Source organism: Anser anser (genome assembly GCF_964211835.1).
Source record: "Anser anser genome assembly, chromosome: 2".
NCBI lineage: Eukaryota > Metazoa > Chordata > Aves > Anseriformes > Anatidae > Anser > Anser anser.
In genome coordinates this window covers 9,757,000-9,776,688 of record NC_139721.1, presented here as the reverse complement: position 1 = coordinate 9,776,688, position 19,689 = coordinate 9,757,000, and the positions used below count along the sequence as shown (strand labels likewise).

Below are 19,689 nucleotides of genomic sequence, written 5' to 3'. Positions count from 1 at the left end.
ACAGACTGCCATTGCCTGTGCTTCGTGTGGGACGTGGGATGCTCTGACCGGGTGCGTGGGGGGCAAGCACGAGGCTCCTTTTCCTCCGCATGGCGGGGAGAGAAAAGGGAACCCGCTCCCTGCGGTGCCTGCTCCAGCAGAGCCTTGTTTGGTGGCTTCACGGCGGGGTTTGCAGGACCGGGGGACGTGAGCATCCCTGCAGCAGAAAGCCAGCTGCCTCCCGGGGGAGCGCGGGGGCTCCGATTTTGCCCACCAGGAACCAGCGGAGGAGGAGAAGCGCTCGGGAAGTTCCCCTCCGAGGTCTCCCCGAGGAGCCCCTGCCCTTCCCCTTCCCGCAGGGGGCTGCGCTGCCGGGAGCCGCTGCTCAGAGGAAGTTGCACGACTTCGGGCCCTGACTGAGAGCGATACTTTCCTCCCAGACACGCGGACGGCAGCGAAGAGGAAGAGGAAAAGCCCCACGCAATATGCAAACGGCCTCATGCAGCTCGACGAAAACATCTGCCCAGGAACACCTCCGAGGCTGTGCTCTGGGGGACAAAACCTTCCCCAAAAGAACGTCTTCCCCTAGGGACGAGCCACAGGTACGAGGCTGTCAGAATCAGGCCTTTTCCACAGGACACCCGCACTTGAGCCTGGTATTTTCCTTGCAGGCCCCAACTGCTGCCTCAGACTGGCTGGTTTCTGCAGGAGAAGCTTTTATGGGTCCTGCACCACCTCCGCGGGCCCCCCGCAGAAGCAGGGGGCAGCCTCCTCACCCTGAGCAGCGCTCCCGAGCGGGACCGCACTAAGAGCACACCACTCACGGCAAGCGATTTATTTAAAAGAAAAAAGACAGACCGAGCAGAACCTCAACAAGCTAAAAAGACCGTTTTTTGCATGCACAGCAACTCCAAGTCCTAGGCAGAATCGCACCTCGGAGGCGTAAAGGTATTTTAGAGGCAGGATGATTCCTGCGACAGCCCACGATACAGCCCTGGGTACCAGCAGCCCTAGAACAAGGCACAACTGAACCAAAAGCCAATTTTGCTGATAAAAGCAACGCCAGTAACACCTATAACCAGGGTGTCTGACCAGCTGTGGGCACAGGAAGTCCTGGTACAAGTTTTGCAAGGTGAGAGGGGCAGGACGCCAGGTTTGCAGCCGGAGCCCTCAGCGTTGCGCTGCTTCGAGAGGCAGCTCGGCAGTTTATCCACACTGGGTAACACCAGCCCTTGGAGTAAATTTGTCAAAGCTGTGCTGAGGAGCTGTTTAATATCGATTTCCAAGCGCCCTCCAGCCCCTCTGAATGCACTTGGGGTTGGGGAACATCCACTGCTGGCAGCGAGGGCGCTCGCTGCCTGCTTGCAGGTCTGCACACCAACCTGGACCCAGCCCCCGAGCCCCATCTCTGTCTGGGATTCAGTTTCAAACCCTACCTGCAGCTCTCCTGGCTCTAGGTGTCAAAATCTCCCCTCCTCAAGAACATACACGGCCCCCAGATACACACACAGAGCCGTACGGCACCTCCACCAGCAGGACCAGACAGTTCCACCACCACAACCCCCTCCCCAGCAGCTCCCAATCCCTTTTTTCTTAACATTTTCCCCTCCACCAGGAAGCTCCCACCTTTCCCACCAGTCCATTGCCCGCTGACTCGTTCCCATAAAACTGTATGCACGGGTCATGCTGCGGGTGAAAAGGACAATGGGGTGCAAAGTGAAAACTGGACCTGCTAGGAACCGAGCAGACTGAGGTATTCCTGTAACGGGAATTATTTCGGCAACTGGTTTCTGCCGCAGCCCCATTAATAGCAGCGCCATCACAGCGGAGGAAAGCAAACCGCAGCTGGGGAGAGGAAACAAGAACAAGTGTCTGGGGGGCACTTCTCTCGCCCAGGAAACGGGAGGTGGAACCAGGCCTCACCTGGCCTCTGACGACGAGCGACCCCGCTGCGGGGCACCCGAAGTTTCATTCGTAGCAGCCAAGCAAAGAAATTAAAGCTAAAAACGCGGGGCGCTGCTGGCATGTCACGGCGCTGAAAGTAGCGCTGGGACCGGCACGACGTTAGCGGGTTTTGGGCAGCTCTCCCCTGACTCCTGAGCACGCCCTGCAGAGAGGAGAAGCTGCAAGGACACGAGTGGGACGAGGCAAAGGAAGCGCGAGCTGCAGACCTCTGCTCGCCTTCCTCGGCAGTCAGCTGAATATTAATTCCCTGTCGGTTTGCGTAGCCACAGATAGGCCTGTTCTTTTTTAATTTTAGCCCTTGCCTAATTTAAAACTACAGGCATGCTATTTTCATGGGCTTCTTTTTTTTCCTCTTTTTGACGGGTTGTAAGCCGCCAGATGCACCCCGCAGGGTTGAGTAATTGGTCCTGTCCAAGGGGAGGTGGCAACCCTTAGTAAGAAATGAGGAAATAGAAAAAATTACCCGTAGAGAAAGCTGTCCCCACAGGCAGGGACAGCAAGCAGCGCCCAGCCTGGTCACACACAGCCATCCTCCCTCTCCCACCCTCGTCCCCTCCAGCCATACACCCACCCTGCTTCTTGTCACTTGCTCTGGCTCCTCTTGTCCCTATGTGCCAGGGCTCTGTCACCCGCCCAGGACAGACGTGCTCCTGGTGTTCGCAGGGAGCCTCCTGGGTGCTGGTTTGTGCCCAGTGCCTCCTGTCCTGGCACTGGGCACCACTGGAAAGAGCCTGGCTCTGTCGTCATTGCACCCTCCCTTCAGATATTTGTGGACATTGATGAGGCCCCCTGAGCCTCTTCTCACAGCTCTCCTCACAGGAGAGGTGCCCCCATCCCTTCATCACCCTGGTGGTCTCTGTCGGACTCTTCCCAGTACGCCCAGCTCCCTCTTAGAGTCACAGAATCACTAGGGTTGGAAAAGCCCTCCAAGACCACCTGGTCCAACCACCCCCCTACCACCAATGTCACCCACTAAACCATGTCCCCAAGCACCACGTCCAACCTTTCCTTGAACACCCCCAGGGACGGTGACTCCACCACCTCCCTGGGCAACCCGTCCCAATGCCTGACTGCTCTTTCTGAGAAGAAATGTCTCCTCGTTTCCAACCTGAACCTCCCCTGGCACAACTTGAGGCCATTCCCTCTGGTCCTATCACTGGTTACCTGTGAGAAGAGGCCGACCCCCAGCTCCCCACACCTTCCTTTCAGGCAGTTGCAGAGAGCACTAAGGTCTCCCCTGAGCCTCCTCTTCTCCAGACCAAACACCCCCAGTTCCCTCAGCTGCTCCTTACAGGACTTGTGCTCCAGGCCCTTCACCAGCTTCGTAGCCCTTCTCTGGGCCTCGACGTCCTCCTTGTAGTGAGGGGCCCAAACCTGAACACAGCACTGTACTGGGACACCTCAGCCCTCCAGCTGCAGCCCCACCAGCGCCAAGAAGAAGGGAGAAGATCCCCCGGACACGTCCAGGTGCCCACCCCCTGCCTCTGCTGCTCCGCTCACCCGCGGCGAGGCGCCGAGACCCCGACCGGGCGGGGATCCTGCCCGCAGCACGTGAGGAGCTGCTGGCCGCTGGCGAGAGGAAGCGAGTGGGTGGAGGGAAAAGCCCGGAGCGAGCACAAATCAACAAACAGCACGCTGAGACACGAGCACCGAATGCCCGGCACGGGTACAAGGACCCAGAGTTTACCAAAAGCTACACAAACACGTGCAGGCCACGCAAACGTGTGCCTGAGGTGTGCGAGGAACCGGGGGGCCCTCAAAGCCCGAAGGGACCGACGGGGTGTCGCTGGGCAAGGACACAAATCCGAGCAGTTGTTAATAGGCTGCACGCCCCGGCACATTTTAATTGAGTACTTTCAAGTAAAGCACTTTAAAGATAATATTTTTTAAAAAAAGGGGAACTGTTATTTCTAGAACAATCGCACAGGAAGCCCAGCTCTGCTGTCAGTTTTTGATAGAGCCGTAGTTCCTCAGTGAAGATTTCTCCCTGTCAGATGCAGCCGTGCCCAGACCTAGGAACACCACCTCCAGTTATCGGCCTCCTACTTGCACGTTCCCAAGCTGTAAAACTTCCCTGCCTTATCAGCTCTCGTGGAGCAAGACTGGCGGTGCTGTGGGTTCAGTAACACACCACAGAAGGTCTTTTTTCCCCCTGAAGGACAGCGGACTTGAGTAAAAGGGACTGTACCCAAATCCGGCCCATTTTGACCTGAGAACCAGCCCGTGAGAGCTCACCACACGCCGGTGGGAAGTCGCTCCCACAAACACCCCTCGCCGAGCGAGCTGGTTCCACCAAAGTAGCGCCACAGCCGAGCCAAAGGAGCAATTACCAGGCAAGCAGCTCTCAGGACACGCACCAAAATTTGCCCCGCTCCCGTTGCAGCTCACTTTCCTTCTCCCAAAAGCCGCCCGATCGGCAGCGCCTGCAGAAGAGCTTCATCTCCACACGCAGGAAGACTGCCTGCACCACTTTCATTTTACAAGAGTAACGAAAGCGGTCGGAGCGCTGGCTGTGTATTATTCCCCCAGTTTGGCAGCGGAGGAGGATTTCAAACGTACACGCTCGGCCCGGCGCGGCTGCCTCCGAGGCTGCTCCGCGGAGAGCTCTTGGAAAGCGGGCAGCGCGTCTGCTCCGCCGGTTACAGTGATCGCTGCTGACAGGTTCTTCATGGTATCACAACAAATTAGGTCACAGATTAGATTTTCATAATGCAGATTACATCTACTGCCCGTGATTTTTTTCCTCGAATAGCGAGGGTTGTGGCCAAGAGGCTTGGGCTCAAGACTGGCAGCAAGGCAGATGTGTGGGGCGGGGGTCCCAATTCTGGCTGAGACAAAGGCTCTCCTAGGGAGGCTCAGATAAATTTCCTCATTTGCTGCTGCAGTTAGAAGTTCTGATAGTCTTTCCTTTCTACCCTGGAAGCCTTTGAGAAAACAGGAAGAGCTTGTTCGCTAGATACCCTGGAGTAGGTCTTACAGCATTTCTGCAAAGTAGATATCAAAAGCAGCATTTTTTTTTTTTAAATTGCATTTCTGAATGATAGAAAAGCATCTCATACCATGCAAAGAACTGCTGGGAATGGAAACCAGAGCTGTATGTTAGACTTGTCCCACCTAATTCCACAAGGTCACACGTATACTCAATTTGAGCATCTCCAATGCAGAAAGGTTTTAAGGAAATAAATTCACGTGTGCAGCACTCAAAAAACAAGCAAACAACCAAACAAAAAACCCACAGAACTCTGGGGGGAAGAGTTTTAAAACCACACCCAGCGGGAAGAGCAAGACAGCTCAGAAAGCAAAAGAAAATCCACGCTACATCGAGATCCACTTAGAGCAGCGCAAAACAAAGGTTTTGAACAGCTGGGCAATTGCAGACGCTGTGCAAGGCGCTCTCTATCCATCACGAAACACAGCCCGGCTGCAGATGGGAAATCCCCGCTCCAACAACTGTATTGCAGGAGCCCGGAGTGCTGCAGGCTGCTCCGAGGCCACCTCCTCACCCAGGAGCACGCTCCTGCAGGGGAAAGCTCCTGGTGGGACCGTGCAGCTCGGCATGACAGCAGCGATGCGGCAGATAAGCAAGCTTACAGCCACGGTAAGCACTAAAGGAAAACCTAAACCAGACAATTAGGAAGATAGATCTCGGCTGGAGCTAACCTCAGAGAGGAGCCTTTCTAAGCCACGGCTGAGACAGGTGCCATAGGAACGACCTTCAGCTTACAGGAGCAGTCCTGGTACCCACGCTGGCATCGTGCTCCTGGACACTCGCTGGGAGGACAGGAGACCGCGCCGCGGCCACTCAGCCTCCGGAGGAGAGGCAGAGCAAGGCCAGGTGGTACCAAGTCTACTGAGCGAGGCTGTTTGCAGGCAGGGGAACAGACCAGACCGTCTTCCTGTTCTCGGTGAGGCAAGAGAAGCACACGATGCTGCGCCTGTTCCCCCGCTGCAGGCTCAGACAGCCCAGCACCCGGTGCCCTCGGCTCTGCCTCAGCCAAGCCCTGTCCAGATGCCAGCGTGGCTGGCCCGAGTCACCGCAGCCGCGACTCCGGCTCTGAAATGATCTTACCCCTCACTTCAGCAAAAGTTTTTCGCAGGAAATAAGCTTTTACTTTCAAAATACTCTCGTCCTTGTTCTTCTCCAACAAGCACAGGAAGTATCTCAGTCGAACATTGCCCTTTATTCTTCTAAGTCACTCCTTATTCTCTGATACCTTTGAGTAAAAAGAAATAGCGGTGAAGAGTGGCCGTGCCCTCCCGAACCTACAGGCTGCGTTACGCTTTCCACTGCCCTCTCACACTGCTGCTGCTGGCCACACCACCTTTACAGGCACCAAATGAGGCCTCTTTATTTTGTTTTTTTCCCCCAAGCCTGAGCTGCGCCATGGACATTATTGAAAATCCCTTGTACATGCTCCTTGCTGAGCAATCCGAACTCTCGATCTCGTTTAAGGAAACAGATGCTCTTGACTTTACTGGAAACATTTTTGGAAGTCCTGTTCGTCAGACGGCTCCTGCTGGTTGCCATTTTCAATGTGGGACACCGCTCTCCCTGCCTCAGACCTGCTCAGAAACCTCATCTCTCCGGCGAGCTTCTCCTCCTGACCCACAGGACCATCCGTGCCACTGACCCCGCCGCACCCCGAAAACCAAGAGGTGACAACCGGTGGAAAACGGGCTGACCGTGCCCATCGGTCTGACCGGGAGCAGTGCAGACAGGAGCCGATGAAACCCCGCACTGCTAGGGGACGGACATTGGGTGGAAAAACTGCATCTTCCCTGGTTTAATCACAAGCCTAGGGAACAAGAGGCGTACCCCTTACGCCTTTCTGGGGTCACACACGCTAAAGAACGATTCATTTATTAGAGATAACACTTTTTTAAACATCAAAACGGTAAGGTGGCTCTACACCGCGCAGCCAGATCACGGTTTAGGGGTGGCTGCGTGCGATTTCCTCTCTGTTTCACCATTAATCCTTTTGAAACGCCACGACTTGCTTAAGAGGCCGGGGCAGTTTTCACACAGAGCCACCATCACAGCCACGCCGCTGTCCTTGCCCAGGCCAGGCGGTCACCAAAGCACAAGTTCTCGCTTCCTCGCTGACCTCCTAGCTGGCTGAATTTCGGCTGTGCAGCCGGGAGCAGGTGCCAGATTTGTGTGAGCAGCCTCCAGCCTGGCATCTGTCCTGGCGCGAGGGGACAACCAAGCACAACGTGCCCAGCCTGAGACAGAAACCGAACCACGCACCTCCATCCACTGCAGGCAGCAGGACACGAAGCCAAACCCCGGCTTCCTCCCCCAAACCATCCACCCCATCTCGCTGCCACTCCACCATATCCCCCCCTCAGCTTTCCACGGACATCTGGGGCTGGGTTTCCTGCCACCCCCCCCCCCCCCAGCCTCTTGAGAGGGAGCTGACAGACCCCCACGGGGGGATCCCCTCACAGCTCCCCCTGCACCCGCCCTGTCGCGGGGCGAAGGCGAGGCCCCTCGGCCGGGCTCGGAGCCCCCCAGCAGGGCTCGGGGCCCCTCAGCAGGGCTCCGGGAGCCGCCTCCTCGCCCCTTCCCCTCGGGACCCCCCTCCCCGGCTCCCCCCCGGGGCTCGGTACCTGGGCGCGGGGCCGCCCGCGGCGCTCAGCCCGCCGCCGCCTTCCGGGTTGCCGGGGGCCGGCTCCGCCGCCGCAGGTTGGGCGGCGAGAGCGGTGCCGCATCGCTATAAAAGGAAGCCGAGCCCCGGGGGGAGGAAGAGGAGGCTCCGGCACCTTCGTCGGGCCCGGCTGGGCCGCCCTGCCCCGGCCGGCTGCTAGCGAGCACCGGAGGAGGGAGAAGCATCCCCCCCCCCGCCCCGGGGGCTGGTGGAGCGGTCCCAAAATGGGGGATAGGAGGGGAGCACGAGGGGGGTGCGGTGGGTTGGGGTCCTCCGCTGGCCTCAGGGAGGGGGTGCTGAGGTGGGGGGAGGAGGAGGAGGAGGGAGGGCGATGAAGGTTTGTAGCCAAAGGAGGATGCGGAGCGTGGATGCGGGCACAGCCCGATACGCTCGGCTGTTCTGCTGGCACCAGCGTGTCCCCTTCCACCTCAGGCACCTGTGGTGGTGACAAATCCGCTGGGATTTCCTCCCACCTAGGGTCCCCCCTGGGAGCCTTGGCGAAGACACTTCATCACTGTGAGGGTGGTGAGGCCCTGGCACAGGCCGCCCAGAGAAGCTGTGGATGCCCCGTCCCTGGGAGTGCTCAAGGCCAGGCTGGATGGGGCTTTGGGCAACCTGGGCTGGTGGGAGGTGTCCCTGCCCGTGGCAGGGGGTTGGAACCAGATGGGCTTTAAGGTCCCTTCCAACCCAAACCACCCTGTGATTCTATTCGATGATGTGACCCGGCCTCATCCTGCCACCTCAGCAGGAACAGGGACAACTTCAGCATGACCATTCCTGTCAAACGCACGTGAAACCTTTGATGAAGCAGAGAATGAGACAGGTTTTGCAGAAGTAGGAAGACACCAGCCAGCAGCAAGACTCAAAAGTGTCCTGGGAAGTTTAAATGCGTACATACCAAAAATAATCACCGACAAGAGTCTTCAGAGTGCAAAGGCTGACAGAGCGCTGCCCTCAGCCCGACCGGCTGGCTTGGGCTGTGGGCTGGCAGCTGGAGGAAGGCCCCACGGCTGGTGGTCCTGGGGCCAGAGTTGTGCTCAGGCACCTGTGACAACCCTGAGGAACCCTGCATGGTGTCTCCTCTTTCATACCAACTATTGATGGCATCTTGCTTGCAGAAGGAGCAAGGATTCCCCCGGGACCCCCGTTCCACCTGCCCAGCATGAAGAACTGCTCAGGCTGCATCAGGGCTCTCCCTCCAGTGACAGATGCTGTTGTTCTCCAGCGCCGTCAATCCCTTTCAGGAACGGATAGGGATTAGATGGGGGAACAGCTCTGAAGTTAATTTCTGTAAATGGCATTCTGCTGGCCAGCTTTAGGGGCAGGAGCTTGCAGGGGGCTCCGATGCTGCAGCTCGCTCTGCAGCCCCAGCAAGGCCCTGTGCTGTGGCACACAGCTCTCTGCAATGCAATGACGACTACAAAACCTGTATGTGGCCCAAAGCAGATGGAAAGGTGACAGCAGGGAGGCTGAAGGCAGAGCTAGCAGCTCTGAGATGCCACATAGGAAAGGGGACTGCTATACAGAAGCACTATACTCAGATCCCTTCTTTTATATTATTTCGCCACTTGTGTATTATTGCAGTAGATGAGCAGCTAACCCTGTGGATCACGAGCAGAACAGATGCCAGCTACACAGAGGGGGAGGTGGTGACCCTAGGAAGACCCCTGGCTAAATAATTTTTGCTAGGGGCTTTATTTTGCACAGAAAAAACACTTAGGCAAAACTGCCATTGGAAGATGGAAGGAAGAAAATTCTGCTCTCCAGGGTTTTGAAGTGGAGGGCATTTTCCACCCCCAGATTTATTATTGTTTTTTCATCCCAGCTCTCTCTGCGCCCCAGCAGGGAAGGAGGCACAGGAGGAGCTTTTCTGCTGCACGGGGTCGCATCTCATTCAGACCTCGCAGGAACACAGATGCTGAGTTAAAGGATGATCCTGAGCAAAATCCAGCCCTCAGCAAGGCAGCTGTGTTCCAGACCTGTGCCACAGAGGTAGGAGAGATGCCAAAATCCCCTCTGAAAAAGACTTATCAGTCCCCATCTTCCATCACTCGATGCCGTTCCAGTTCACATGAAGCTCAGCACTGGAAGCTCCTTGCTCTCCAGCTGTCCAAGCTGTTACATTTCCCTCGTAAGCAGGCTACGAACTCTGTGCACCCTATGGAGGCAGTTGAAGCATTTTCTCTCCAGTGCCTTTCTGTAGAGGTTGGGAAGATAGGGAATATATAGGGAAGATAGAGACTAAGGAAGATCCTGAATCATAAATCAGCCATTCATCCCCACGCTTCTACTGACCCAACGTCCCCCGAGTTGCTCCACACACCTTCTTCCAGCTCCTGGATGAGCTTCCATACAAGAGAAGGTCTCGGCTGGAATAAGAGCACATGGCTGGCCATTGCAGGAAGGAGCTGCAGCTCACTGACTGCTCTTGCTTTCCTGCCCACAATTACTGCAGTAGAGCTACAGCTCTAAATTTAACATGTACAGTGAATTAAGGGAAGGCTCGGAAACACGAGTATATAGGTCTAGGGCCAGGGATGAGATAGTTTGCATTATAGGCAAGTGATTACAGGCAATATAATCTGCCCTAATTTGAAAAAAAAAATAAAAATGCCTGCTTTCATTTTCAAGGTATCTTTGAAACCGTGTGGCTGCTGGGGTCATCAGGTCACTAAGGAAGGCTGCAGGCTCCAGCAGAAAGCCATTCCAAAAACCCTGCTTAACCAGCAAACAGCTGCTGACTTTTGGGCAGGCTTCGCTCAAGAGGTGGCTTGTCTTTTTCACCCTGAAGCTCAGCAGCACTTTTTTAATACTTTTCTGTAAGTAGCAAGTTTTGATTTTTATTTAAACACTAAGAAGTCCAGCTCAGAGGCATGTTTATACTTACTAGAGTAGCAGGGATGTGGAAGCAGGGAGGGACAAAGAAAAACACGTTATTAAACAAGGTTTGAGAACAGCTTCAGACTTCAAGCTATTGCATGCTACTCCTTACTGTTTACAGAGTTTAAGGACAGCTGTAGTAAGTTCTTCCTGTAGTATTTCCTGGAAAAGAAGCTAAGTAAATTAGTTAGCAAAAAACGTGTTAATGCCACTAATTGAACCAAACAATGGTAAACAGTGAAATAACCTCTACATGCAGCCATTCTAGGGCAGTCTTACGTGTTCAAGGGTGATTCTTTTACACAATGTGACTAAGAAAAAAAAAATCAGATTTCTGAATTTCTGGTGGTATCTGAAGCATAAAAACATTCTCAAACTTTAAAGAGAAAAAAAAATAAAAAATGAGGGAATGGACCTAGCTACACACCACCTTTCAGCAACAAATAACAAACATAAGGGAGGGAACATTCCTAATCGGACACTACATGAGCCAAGAGCAGGCAGGCAGGGACTGCACAGCAGCATTAACGCTGGATTTAAGGCTCCAGGTAAGCGTAAAGCTTGTTCCAAACACTCATCCACCGGGCAGTACAGCAAGCTATTGATTAGCTTCTCCTCTGCTCCAGCGGGGTTAGCAGCTGCGATAGCCATCACGAATTGTTTGTCCCTCGCCCCCGCTATTATAAAAGGAGACTAGAGCAGACATCTGCCCTACTGCATACACTGGGGTCTGTTCTGTAACTTGCCGAGGAACAAGGCAAGGCCTGTACAGTGACACACTATCGGTTTTAGCGTTACTCCAACACCAGCTGACGAGAACCAGCCAAAGCTTGCAGGTCCTGTGCACGCTGCGGCACAGGGGGCTGTCAGCTTAACTGCAAGTTGACAAACAGCACGTAGCTTATCTCGAGAAGAAACTTGAGCACTCTCTCGGCAGATGGCTGGGCTCTAAATCATGTCCTGTATAGCCCTGAAAGTATCATTAAGACAACTTGAAATAGTTTGCATTAGGTAAGAAAATGTGGGGCTTACAGCTATATAGATGAAAACATCTCACACTCCCGTGTGCATTCTGTATCCATCTCATAAGCCTACATCAGTTTTAGAAGGGCTAAAATAAGTGTCACGAAAGCACCCCCAACAGCCTTAAACTCAAGGGTAAGCAGCTAAGTTGTCTGTAAGTAACCAAAGTCTGAAGCTGAACTTTAAATATTAAGGGATGACTTTTGTTCCTCTGTCATATTCTGGTTTCCTGACACCAGAGGGTTACCAGTCCAGGGTGTGAACACCATGAAGCTGTGAACTGGTAACAGGACAGCCTGTTGGGAAAGTAATTTGTTATTAATGCTCAAGTCAACTATCACCCAGAACTAGAGTTTGGGGAAGGGGGAAGCATCTGAAAACTATTAAATCTTATTTACAGGGTTGGAACATTTAGGGTTTTTATTTACAGGGTTGGAACATTTAGGGTTTTTTGTTTTGTTTTGTTTTGTTTTTTTTGGGGGGGAGAGGGGAGGGAGGCTATTCAGAGTTTCATTGATTGGTATTTAAGATTTTCATCACTTTCACTGGTGTTGACCACCAGTCTCTGTTAAATTATGAGCTTTAAGTTTGCCATGAAAAAGAGTGAAAAGGCTGAAACTTTGTAAACGTGAATAACGGGTGTTATTGGGGCATGTGCTTGTCTTGGCCTCTTCAGCTCCAAACGGTATATCAAATACCCACCTCAATTTTGGCTTGCAAAAGGAAATCATACATGTCACTGAAGAGCAAGTAATACAAGCAGGACAAAGACTGAGGTTACTGGAACCAGCAGATCTATGAATGCTGCTGCGTGAAATACTGAGATAAGATAGAAACTGAGCAAGAGCAAAGTATTTAACCAGACTGCCTCTCCTGCTCCCTGGTCCACATTTCACTCCCCCTCCTCCAAAATGTGTAGCCTATGCAAATTCAAAATCCCAAACTAACTGAGCAGAATATTCCACGAAGAACCCAGGCTATGCCTGCACTACAGCATAGCGTTCAAGAAGCTACCTCATCGCAGCAGCCTCCTGAGCCCTGTGCTGTTGCAGTTACTATTTTTGATACAAACCAGATCTGATAACTGTACACTCCAACTTTTCCCCCGGCTAAAGGATGAGAAAGTAATTTCAAGTGACTTGTTCTTTTTTGGAGCAGTTGGGTGTTAAATGAAAAACTTCCAAGCACCCAGCTGGGGGCAAATAAAATCTACGCGCTGGATCAGACCTGAAATTCTAAGCAATAACGTCACCTCCGTCCGGGAAAGGTTAGTACCGCTCGAGTCAGGCTGAGGGCTGCTGCTGGGTTTGGTTTTCCTGCTCACAGGCTCGCAAGGCAGTAGGGCAGAGGACCACGCTGGGCAGCTCTTTTCAACCAGAAGGGCCAGCTTTAGAAAACAAAGACACACCGGGCTTTCCACGGAGTCTACTGAAGCCACAGAGGAAGCAAATCGAAACTCATGGAACAAAGTGTTTTGATGCTAGCTTTAGTAAGTCACGTTTTCCAGAAAAAAGGCGATTGTATCCACATTTAACAACCGTTAACACATTTAAATGGCGTTATAGAAGGGGTGGTTTCTAGTCAAGAGGAAACATGTCAAGCGTTGAAGTTCTACCTGCTGGGAATCCGAACTTTCTCCCTGGATGATATTCCAGTTGACAAAAGGGCCTTGTTCAGATATCTGGGATCAACTGAATACATTTATTTAAAAGCAATTTTAAATATTAAAAAAGTAGAAATTAACACATACAGTACTCAAAAACTGTCACATTAAATACATGTGAATAGACAAGTGTACTGATGTTTTACCTTAACATTCAATGAGAATTCAAGATTTTAACTAGTGGCATGATCAGATCTGATTTCTGTACATGTGATGTTCTATGTAATAAAAAAATAAATAGCAACTGTTGTTCAACAGTAAATAAGACATCTGCAGAGCATACTTCCCCCTCTGGGGGCACCTTCCCCTGGCCCTCCCCCCAGCCCCTATCAGCTAATTTTCCATAAAGATTTAGACTTTCCAAATACTATGTCATGTACAAAATCGCAGACAGTGGCTCATTGAGTTCAAATATAATACTGTACTTAAACTCAATCAATATCATACATTTTCAGATTTCTTATGACCCACAATAAGCCAGAATAAACAGAACTATTGTTCCCGATGGAACTCATTTAATTTTATAAAATGCATATGTATACTATTTTAAAGAGCATAGAAAAGAATAGACATTTGACTCTACATAATTTTACATGCCTAGGTTTTCTTTATATGGTTTGCTTTTTATCAGTTTATTTCAAGATCACTTAAAAATACAATTGACCACAAAAGTGAATAGGTTTTGTTCTTTAATGCAACTTAAAACATTGTATTAATGGCTAAAATGGAATGCTAAATAAATGCTAATCCTGACTTCCTTTCCATAAAAAAAAACAGAGTAAAGTCTGAAATACTGGAACTGGTAATACTGAAGGTTAGATGCCAGCAGGCTTGCTCACTCATTGTGTAATTTTATTTTTTTTTTTATAAACTTTTATCATAAGTGATAAAACCATTAACAGTTGATAAATGTTTTTCCATTTTTTTTTTTTCCATCTGGGGTTTAGACTGGTATTTGTTTCCATATTAACCACAAACAGAATTAAATATTCACTGACTACAGTCTTGTAAAACTGAATTAAAAATGAAAGCCCTCAGAGAGCCTGAGATGTGCTTTTATGAAATGAAAATCTTTCCATGCAGCCAAGACAATCTGCTTTGAAATAGCACTGCTAGGTACTGAAGCCAAAATAACATTTAACACAAGTAATGCGAAGCTACGTATGAAAGTTATGGAACCCGCTACGGACAAACCATGGGAAAAAACACAATTGCATTATGTTTCAAAGTTAAAAAATGATCTTGAAAGTGACACAGTCAATGAAAGTTTTCAGTAATGCATGTAAGTGTTTTCTGGCAATGCAGCTTTATACCAACTTTCAAGAAACCTCAGGTCAAATGCAGCCTTCTAATGATTTTCTTACCAATTAGTTTTATAATAATGTTTGTTAGCTGGTGCTTTGAATTGAGACTACTACAGTTACTGTTTAGTGAACTTTACTAAAACCAGCTCGATACTTGTCATCTGAGTTATTAACAGCCTGATCAAATGCATGAAAGGTCGTATTAACTTCCACTTTCTAAAGCAATTAAAATAATTTAAATTTATCCTTATACCACCACTTAAGAAATTTTATTTAGATAACTAACTTTTAGCAAGGTTGAAGACAGAGGAAAAAGAACCCACAAAACCATTTTTCAAAGAGCCAATTTAGCTATAAACAAATACTGTTGCAAGCTCACATTAATCTGAATAGCAATTAAGTTAAAATGTTCTCTTCTTCAAATGTAGCTACATGACTACAGTACTACTTTTGTACAAAGGCAGGTTTCAAGTAAGCATCTAAATGCATGCATAATGTCAACAGTTAACATTTTCTAGAAGTCCTTGGTTACTAAGAATTCAGTGAAAGAAACCAGCAAATTTCACATATATCTACTAAAGAACAATATGACTAATTTTCATTAAAATAAGTTTTCGAATGAAATAAATTTGTAACTTTTCAAAGTGAGGTAATATCACAGGGGAACTGCAATCACAGTTTGGCATAGGTCCACATAATATAAACATGAAATGCTGTATGCACACCATAAAACATTACTGTTATCTGTAAAGTCAGTGAATATTTGTCTTCATAATTACACTTAACTGAGCACTATATTAAATAAATACCGAAGTGGGTTTCATAGCTGTAAACTGCATACACTTAGAAACTGCAGACTGATTTTTAAATTGTCCAAAACCATTCACTCATTCTAACTTTCTGCTAATTGTATATTGAGAATACCGAGTTATTAGGAACAGTCCTTTCTGTACAGTTACATGGTTGATGGAGACCACCTATGTTTGGAAAGCTGGCAGTTCATACGTATTTTTAACAGCTTAGACAGAGATGTAAGTGCTAGATGCCGAGGATGGCTTCAACGAACCCAATAAGGCGTGCCAGGTTCCAAGGCTACCATAATACTGGCAAAGGCAGAATAACACAGTATATTTACAATACATATAATTCAACCTCATGAGGTGAAACTTAAATGAATTCTTAATTTGTAACAGCAGCTATATATACAATTGTGCACAGGATTACAGGGAGGCAGCAGCGTTTGCTTTTGCTAAAAAGCCCGTCTTGCATGAAGAATGTGCAATGCTCAAGTTTAGTTTTTTTGTTGTTTGTTTTTACTAGTCTGACAGAATGTGCACAAAGGACACTGGAAAGACCCCTTTCCTCTCTGGCTGTCCTTCGATGTGGCCGATCTGCAACATGAGAGAAAAAAAAAATGTAAATACGCCTACAGACCTTGTTCACAAACAGCATTTATTCCATTAAAAAACAGCAGAAATGCACAGATATTAAGGAGCCTCTGCAAGTTCTTTGATAGTTTAAGGCATACCTTAGCTAACATTTGAATTTGTGTAAAGGAGCAAAACAAAACCACACAAGCATATTATAAATACGACAAGCCAACTAAAGCTAAAGAGAACAAAGCTACAGCTGAATTTAGAAACCTGTAGGGGCTATATACACCACTAAATTTCAAGAACCTCACCAAAACTGAAGGCCGACTCTCCATTTTCTGACAGATTAACTTGCAGTAACAAGGCACGCGTCTCTCAGAAGCATTCGTCTTAGTTAACTAAATAATGCTAAACATCTCACTTGAGAGAATGCCTGCTTACAATTGTGAAGTTATGATAATATGCATTGCTGGATACAATAAATCCTAGATAAAATTCACTTATTTGAAGTGATAAAGGCCTAGCTGTTTTCTCATTCAATTATAGCACGATTTCTAACGATTTATGTGCATACTGGTGTTTGTAACAAATGACAGCATTGTCCCATTAAGCACTTTCCATATACAATTTCTTACATACTTTGAATAACAGTCATTTATAAAGAAATTTTCAAGCAACTTCTAACAAAGGCAGCACTTTCTATATGAACTTTTCGTGTTCAAAATGCCTTATGGTAAACAATTGTCAAACTGATAGCACTGGAGCAGCAGTCTCGACTGACCACATAACCCTCTCCTCATCCTGCTACAGCGCTGCTCACTGCGTTCAGAATAATAATGTACCTCCTTCCTCTTCCACGACCTAACAAAATGGGAAGGGGAAACATGCAGGGCTGGCCATTTCCTCTTGTAGAGCCAAATTTTTGAAACGTATGAGTCAACAGCACTCATTTCCCTCCTCAGAAACGCTCGAACCGGAGCGCTTCATGGAATTTGTTAGGCATGCGGCTTCATAAAACCCCTCCGTACTTCACAAAACAGATTCAGCAACTAACTAAACTATAATCATGGACTGAATGGTATGGCGAATACAGCAGCTTTTTGCTGCACATTGCTATTTTGATACCATCTTTTCAGCTGAAACTTTTCCACATTTAAATGTCCTGCTGAGGAGTGAGAGGAAACCATGTAGCTAGAACCAAAACAGCAAAGATTGCATCGCACTTAGATTAGGAAATCGTAGGCAGCATTGCAGTAAGAATTTGTTTTAATCAAACTGAATGAAACCTGTCTCATTTTCCCCAGTATTAACTCTCAGGTGGGGCAGTTTGATGTAGGAGGGCTTTGGAAACAACAATTAGAGTTTCAAGGGAGGCTGGAGCCCCCGAGCAGGGCTGCGAAAGCCTGAGGTTAGCACTAAAAAATCAAAGACAATAGCCTAGAGAAGGGGGGAGGAGTATGATACAAAATTATGGCACAGGATGGGAGAAAATGTTGATCGGCTACCTCTCATTTAGGGAAAAAAATCAGCAAGTGGGAGCACTAATTTTAAGCAGTTTTTCAGACTCCCAGCAGCCCCTATAGATAAAAGTTATCATTTCTGGTGTACTGCAGATAATTACACTTCCCATTTTTCATGAAGAGCGTAAGCATGCTAAACAGGGTGAAGATATGACACATCCTCTTTACTTGATGGAAGGCTAGCGTACATTACAGCCCAACTTATGTAAATAAATAAATTTAGATGTGTTGTTACGAGCCTGCGATAAAGCCAAACCTAGTCAGGATGCTGCTAGCAGGCTCCCAGGAACAGGCAGACCCTAAGAGAAAAAGGGCGTCTCCTCTAACACGAGTTTAAATGCTGGACATCTGTTTGTGCAAAAAAAAAAACCTGTCCCTGCTGCGTCCCTCCCCCCTCCCCTCCCAGTAAAAAAAAAAAAAAAACAAAAAAACAGAACAGTAACTACAAAAAAAAAATCAGAAAAAAAGAGGCTTTCCTTTAAAAGTCATAAGGAAGTTGTGTGGAGCTATAAAAGGAAAAGATACATACCCACCACTCTTGGTCCTCTTCACCAGTTACAATAATTACTTCTCCTTCAACAAATGTGAGCTCATCATCGTTATCTGCCTGGCAATCATAAATGGTCTTCACTCGCCTAACCTTGTTCTTTCCCTAAAAATACAGCGAAGTTTTAGATGAAAGACATGAGGAACAGCGAAAATATATCGTATGAGTTATACCTTCCAGTTATTCTCTATTTTATGAAAATGTGAAGCCCACCAAATTTCCTTCTCTGCAATTAGGGCATGAAAATCTAAAAACTACGATTCAGCAAGGAAAAAAAGAAGAAAAGGAAGATACCTACACAGGTCTAGGTTGTCTTAAGATTCAGAACTCCCAAGAGACTTTTATATCTAGTGCACTGCATAAGTATCCTACACATCTTCCATCAAAGCTTAAATACAGTCATTACATTCTTCCAATGCACAACCACCCTCTTTCTCCTACAACACATACATAACTAAGAAAGCAAAACAGAAAATGAAATCCAATCTCCTCTGAACATTACGACAGTGGTACAGACTGAGGAAAATGCTGCCTTTAAATCCCAGTATTCCTTCCAATTTGGGGTTTGGGTCTAGCAGGAAAATACAGTATCCTCTGACTTCAGACCTGCTTATAGGATTGAATCTGGAAATTATTTCTGAATGGGTTTTGATCCAGAATGTTAGTGATTTCTTATTAAAAAGAATCATAATTTCAGATGGCAGCATTATTTTGTGATGATAGTTCACAATAGATTTTCTCACAGTTCCCCTATTCTGAGTCCAAGTATTTTCTAGGTCATACTTTGCTGCATGCTGCTAATTCATATGAAAAAGCCTGAGCCACGGACTCCTCCCTGAACATATGTTTCCCATGGCAGGAAAAATGCTTTAAATTATTTCCAAATAGACTAAGTAAGCAATGTGAACAGAAATATGCTGCTACTTTATATTCACAGAAATATGCTGCTGCTTTATAGTCCTGTGTTTTTATACCCACACTTCTTCAAAAACTGCAGTTCCTCTTTGAACAGAAGTAGTCAGATAACAAGAATGCAAAAAACAAGAACAGCAGAAGGAGATGAGAAGCAGGAGGGCTACGAAGAAAAAGTCAGCAGGTTTAGAGGAATTTGAGCCAAAAGTAACTTCACAGAGGAAATTTCCTAGGGAGTTCTCTCTTTGCTGTTACCTACCCATTTGGAATACCTCTGCGTTTTGGCAAAAAAAAAAACCAAAAAATGCGTGCAGTTCAACAGCAGAACAGGCGCACAGCGAGCAGCACTCACACTGAAGTTATAGAAAAATAACAATTACATATGTAAGGGGTGATGCAGTGAACACAACATAAGACCAGGAAAAATGTACTCTTGAGACAAATGAACAGAAATACCTTAGGTAAAATTCACATGAGATCAAAGGAAAGTTTTTTTGTCCTTTTCTTCCCCCCCAGCAAGGATTTTCTGCAGCAAGAAGTTACTTCAAAAAAACACTTACTTTTTTTTTTTTAAATAAATTCAGGTAATTTGAACAGAAATCTTAACTATCACAAGGGACTGAAATTCAATATTAATGGATATTTGGAGCCCGTCCCAGCTTTCAACTCCAGAGAAGCTTTGCAAACTAAGAACAGCTCCAATCAATGCTCACTGGATGAAGGGAAACAACTACTTTTGACAGATAAAAATTGTATCATTCAGCAAGGAGACTGCAGGAAGTTTTATTCCTCTAACCTTAGAGGACTGTGTGCAACTCTGCGTGCAAGAACACAAGAAAAATGCCTGAAGTTGCTCCTGGTTCTTTTTGTTTAGT

At 47.9% G+C, this 19,689-nt stretch overlaps 2 protein-coding genes across 11 annotated transcripts in view; both read right to left on the bottom strand.

Moving 5' to 3' along the window:
* Window positions 1-7,671, bottom strand: part of CYRIB (CYFIP related Rac1 interactor B) — a 95,122-nt gene extending 87,451 nt beyond the window's left edge. For 3 of the 6 annotated variants that reach the window (XM_083822267.1, XM_083822263.1, XM_083822260.1), the window contains exon 1: window positions 7,555-7,658. Coding sequence is in view for 1 of the 6 variants with exons in the window: in XM_083822261.1 (XP_083678387.1) it covers window positions 7,555-7,656 (102 nt within the window). In the remaining 5 variants the exon portion in view is untranslated. Of the gene's footprint in view, window positions 1-6,013; window positions 7,247-7,554 lie in introns of those variants that run through there. The other 3 variants (XM_083822261.1, XM_083822266.1, XM_083822264.1) reach the window with 3 other exon arrangements.
* Window positions 7,672-13,177: 5,506 nt separating this feature from the next.
* The window catches only part of ASAP1 (ArfGAP with SH3 domain, ankyrin repeat and PH domain 1), a 147,649-nt gene continuing 141,137 nt past the window's right edge, over window positions 13,178-19,689 (bottom strand). For all 5 annotated transcript variants that reach the window (XM_083821803.1, XM_083821799.1, XM_083821802.1 and 2 more), the window contains 2 exons: window positions 17,885-18,007; window positions 13,178-15,853 (listed from right to left, as the gene is read on the bottom strand). In XM_083821803.1, the coding sequence (XP_083677929.1) occupies window positions 15,779-15,853; window positions 17,885-18,007 (198 nt within the window). In that variant the 3' untranslated portion in view covers window positions 13,178-15,778. The remainder of the gene's footprint in view (window positions 15,854-17,884; window positions 18,008-19,689) is intronic.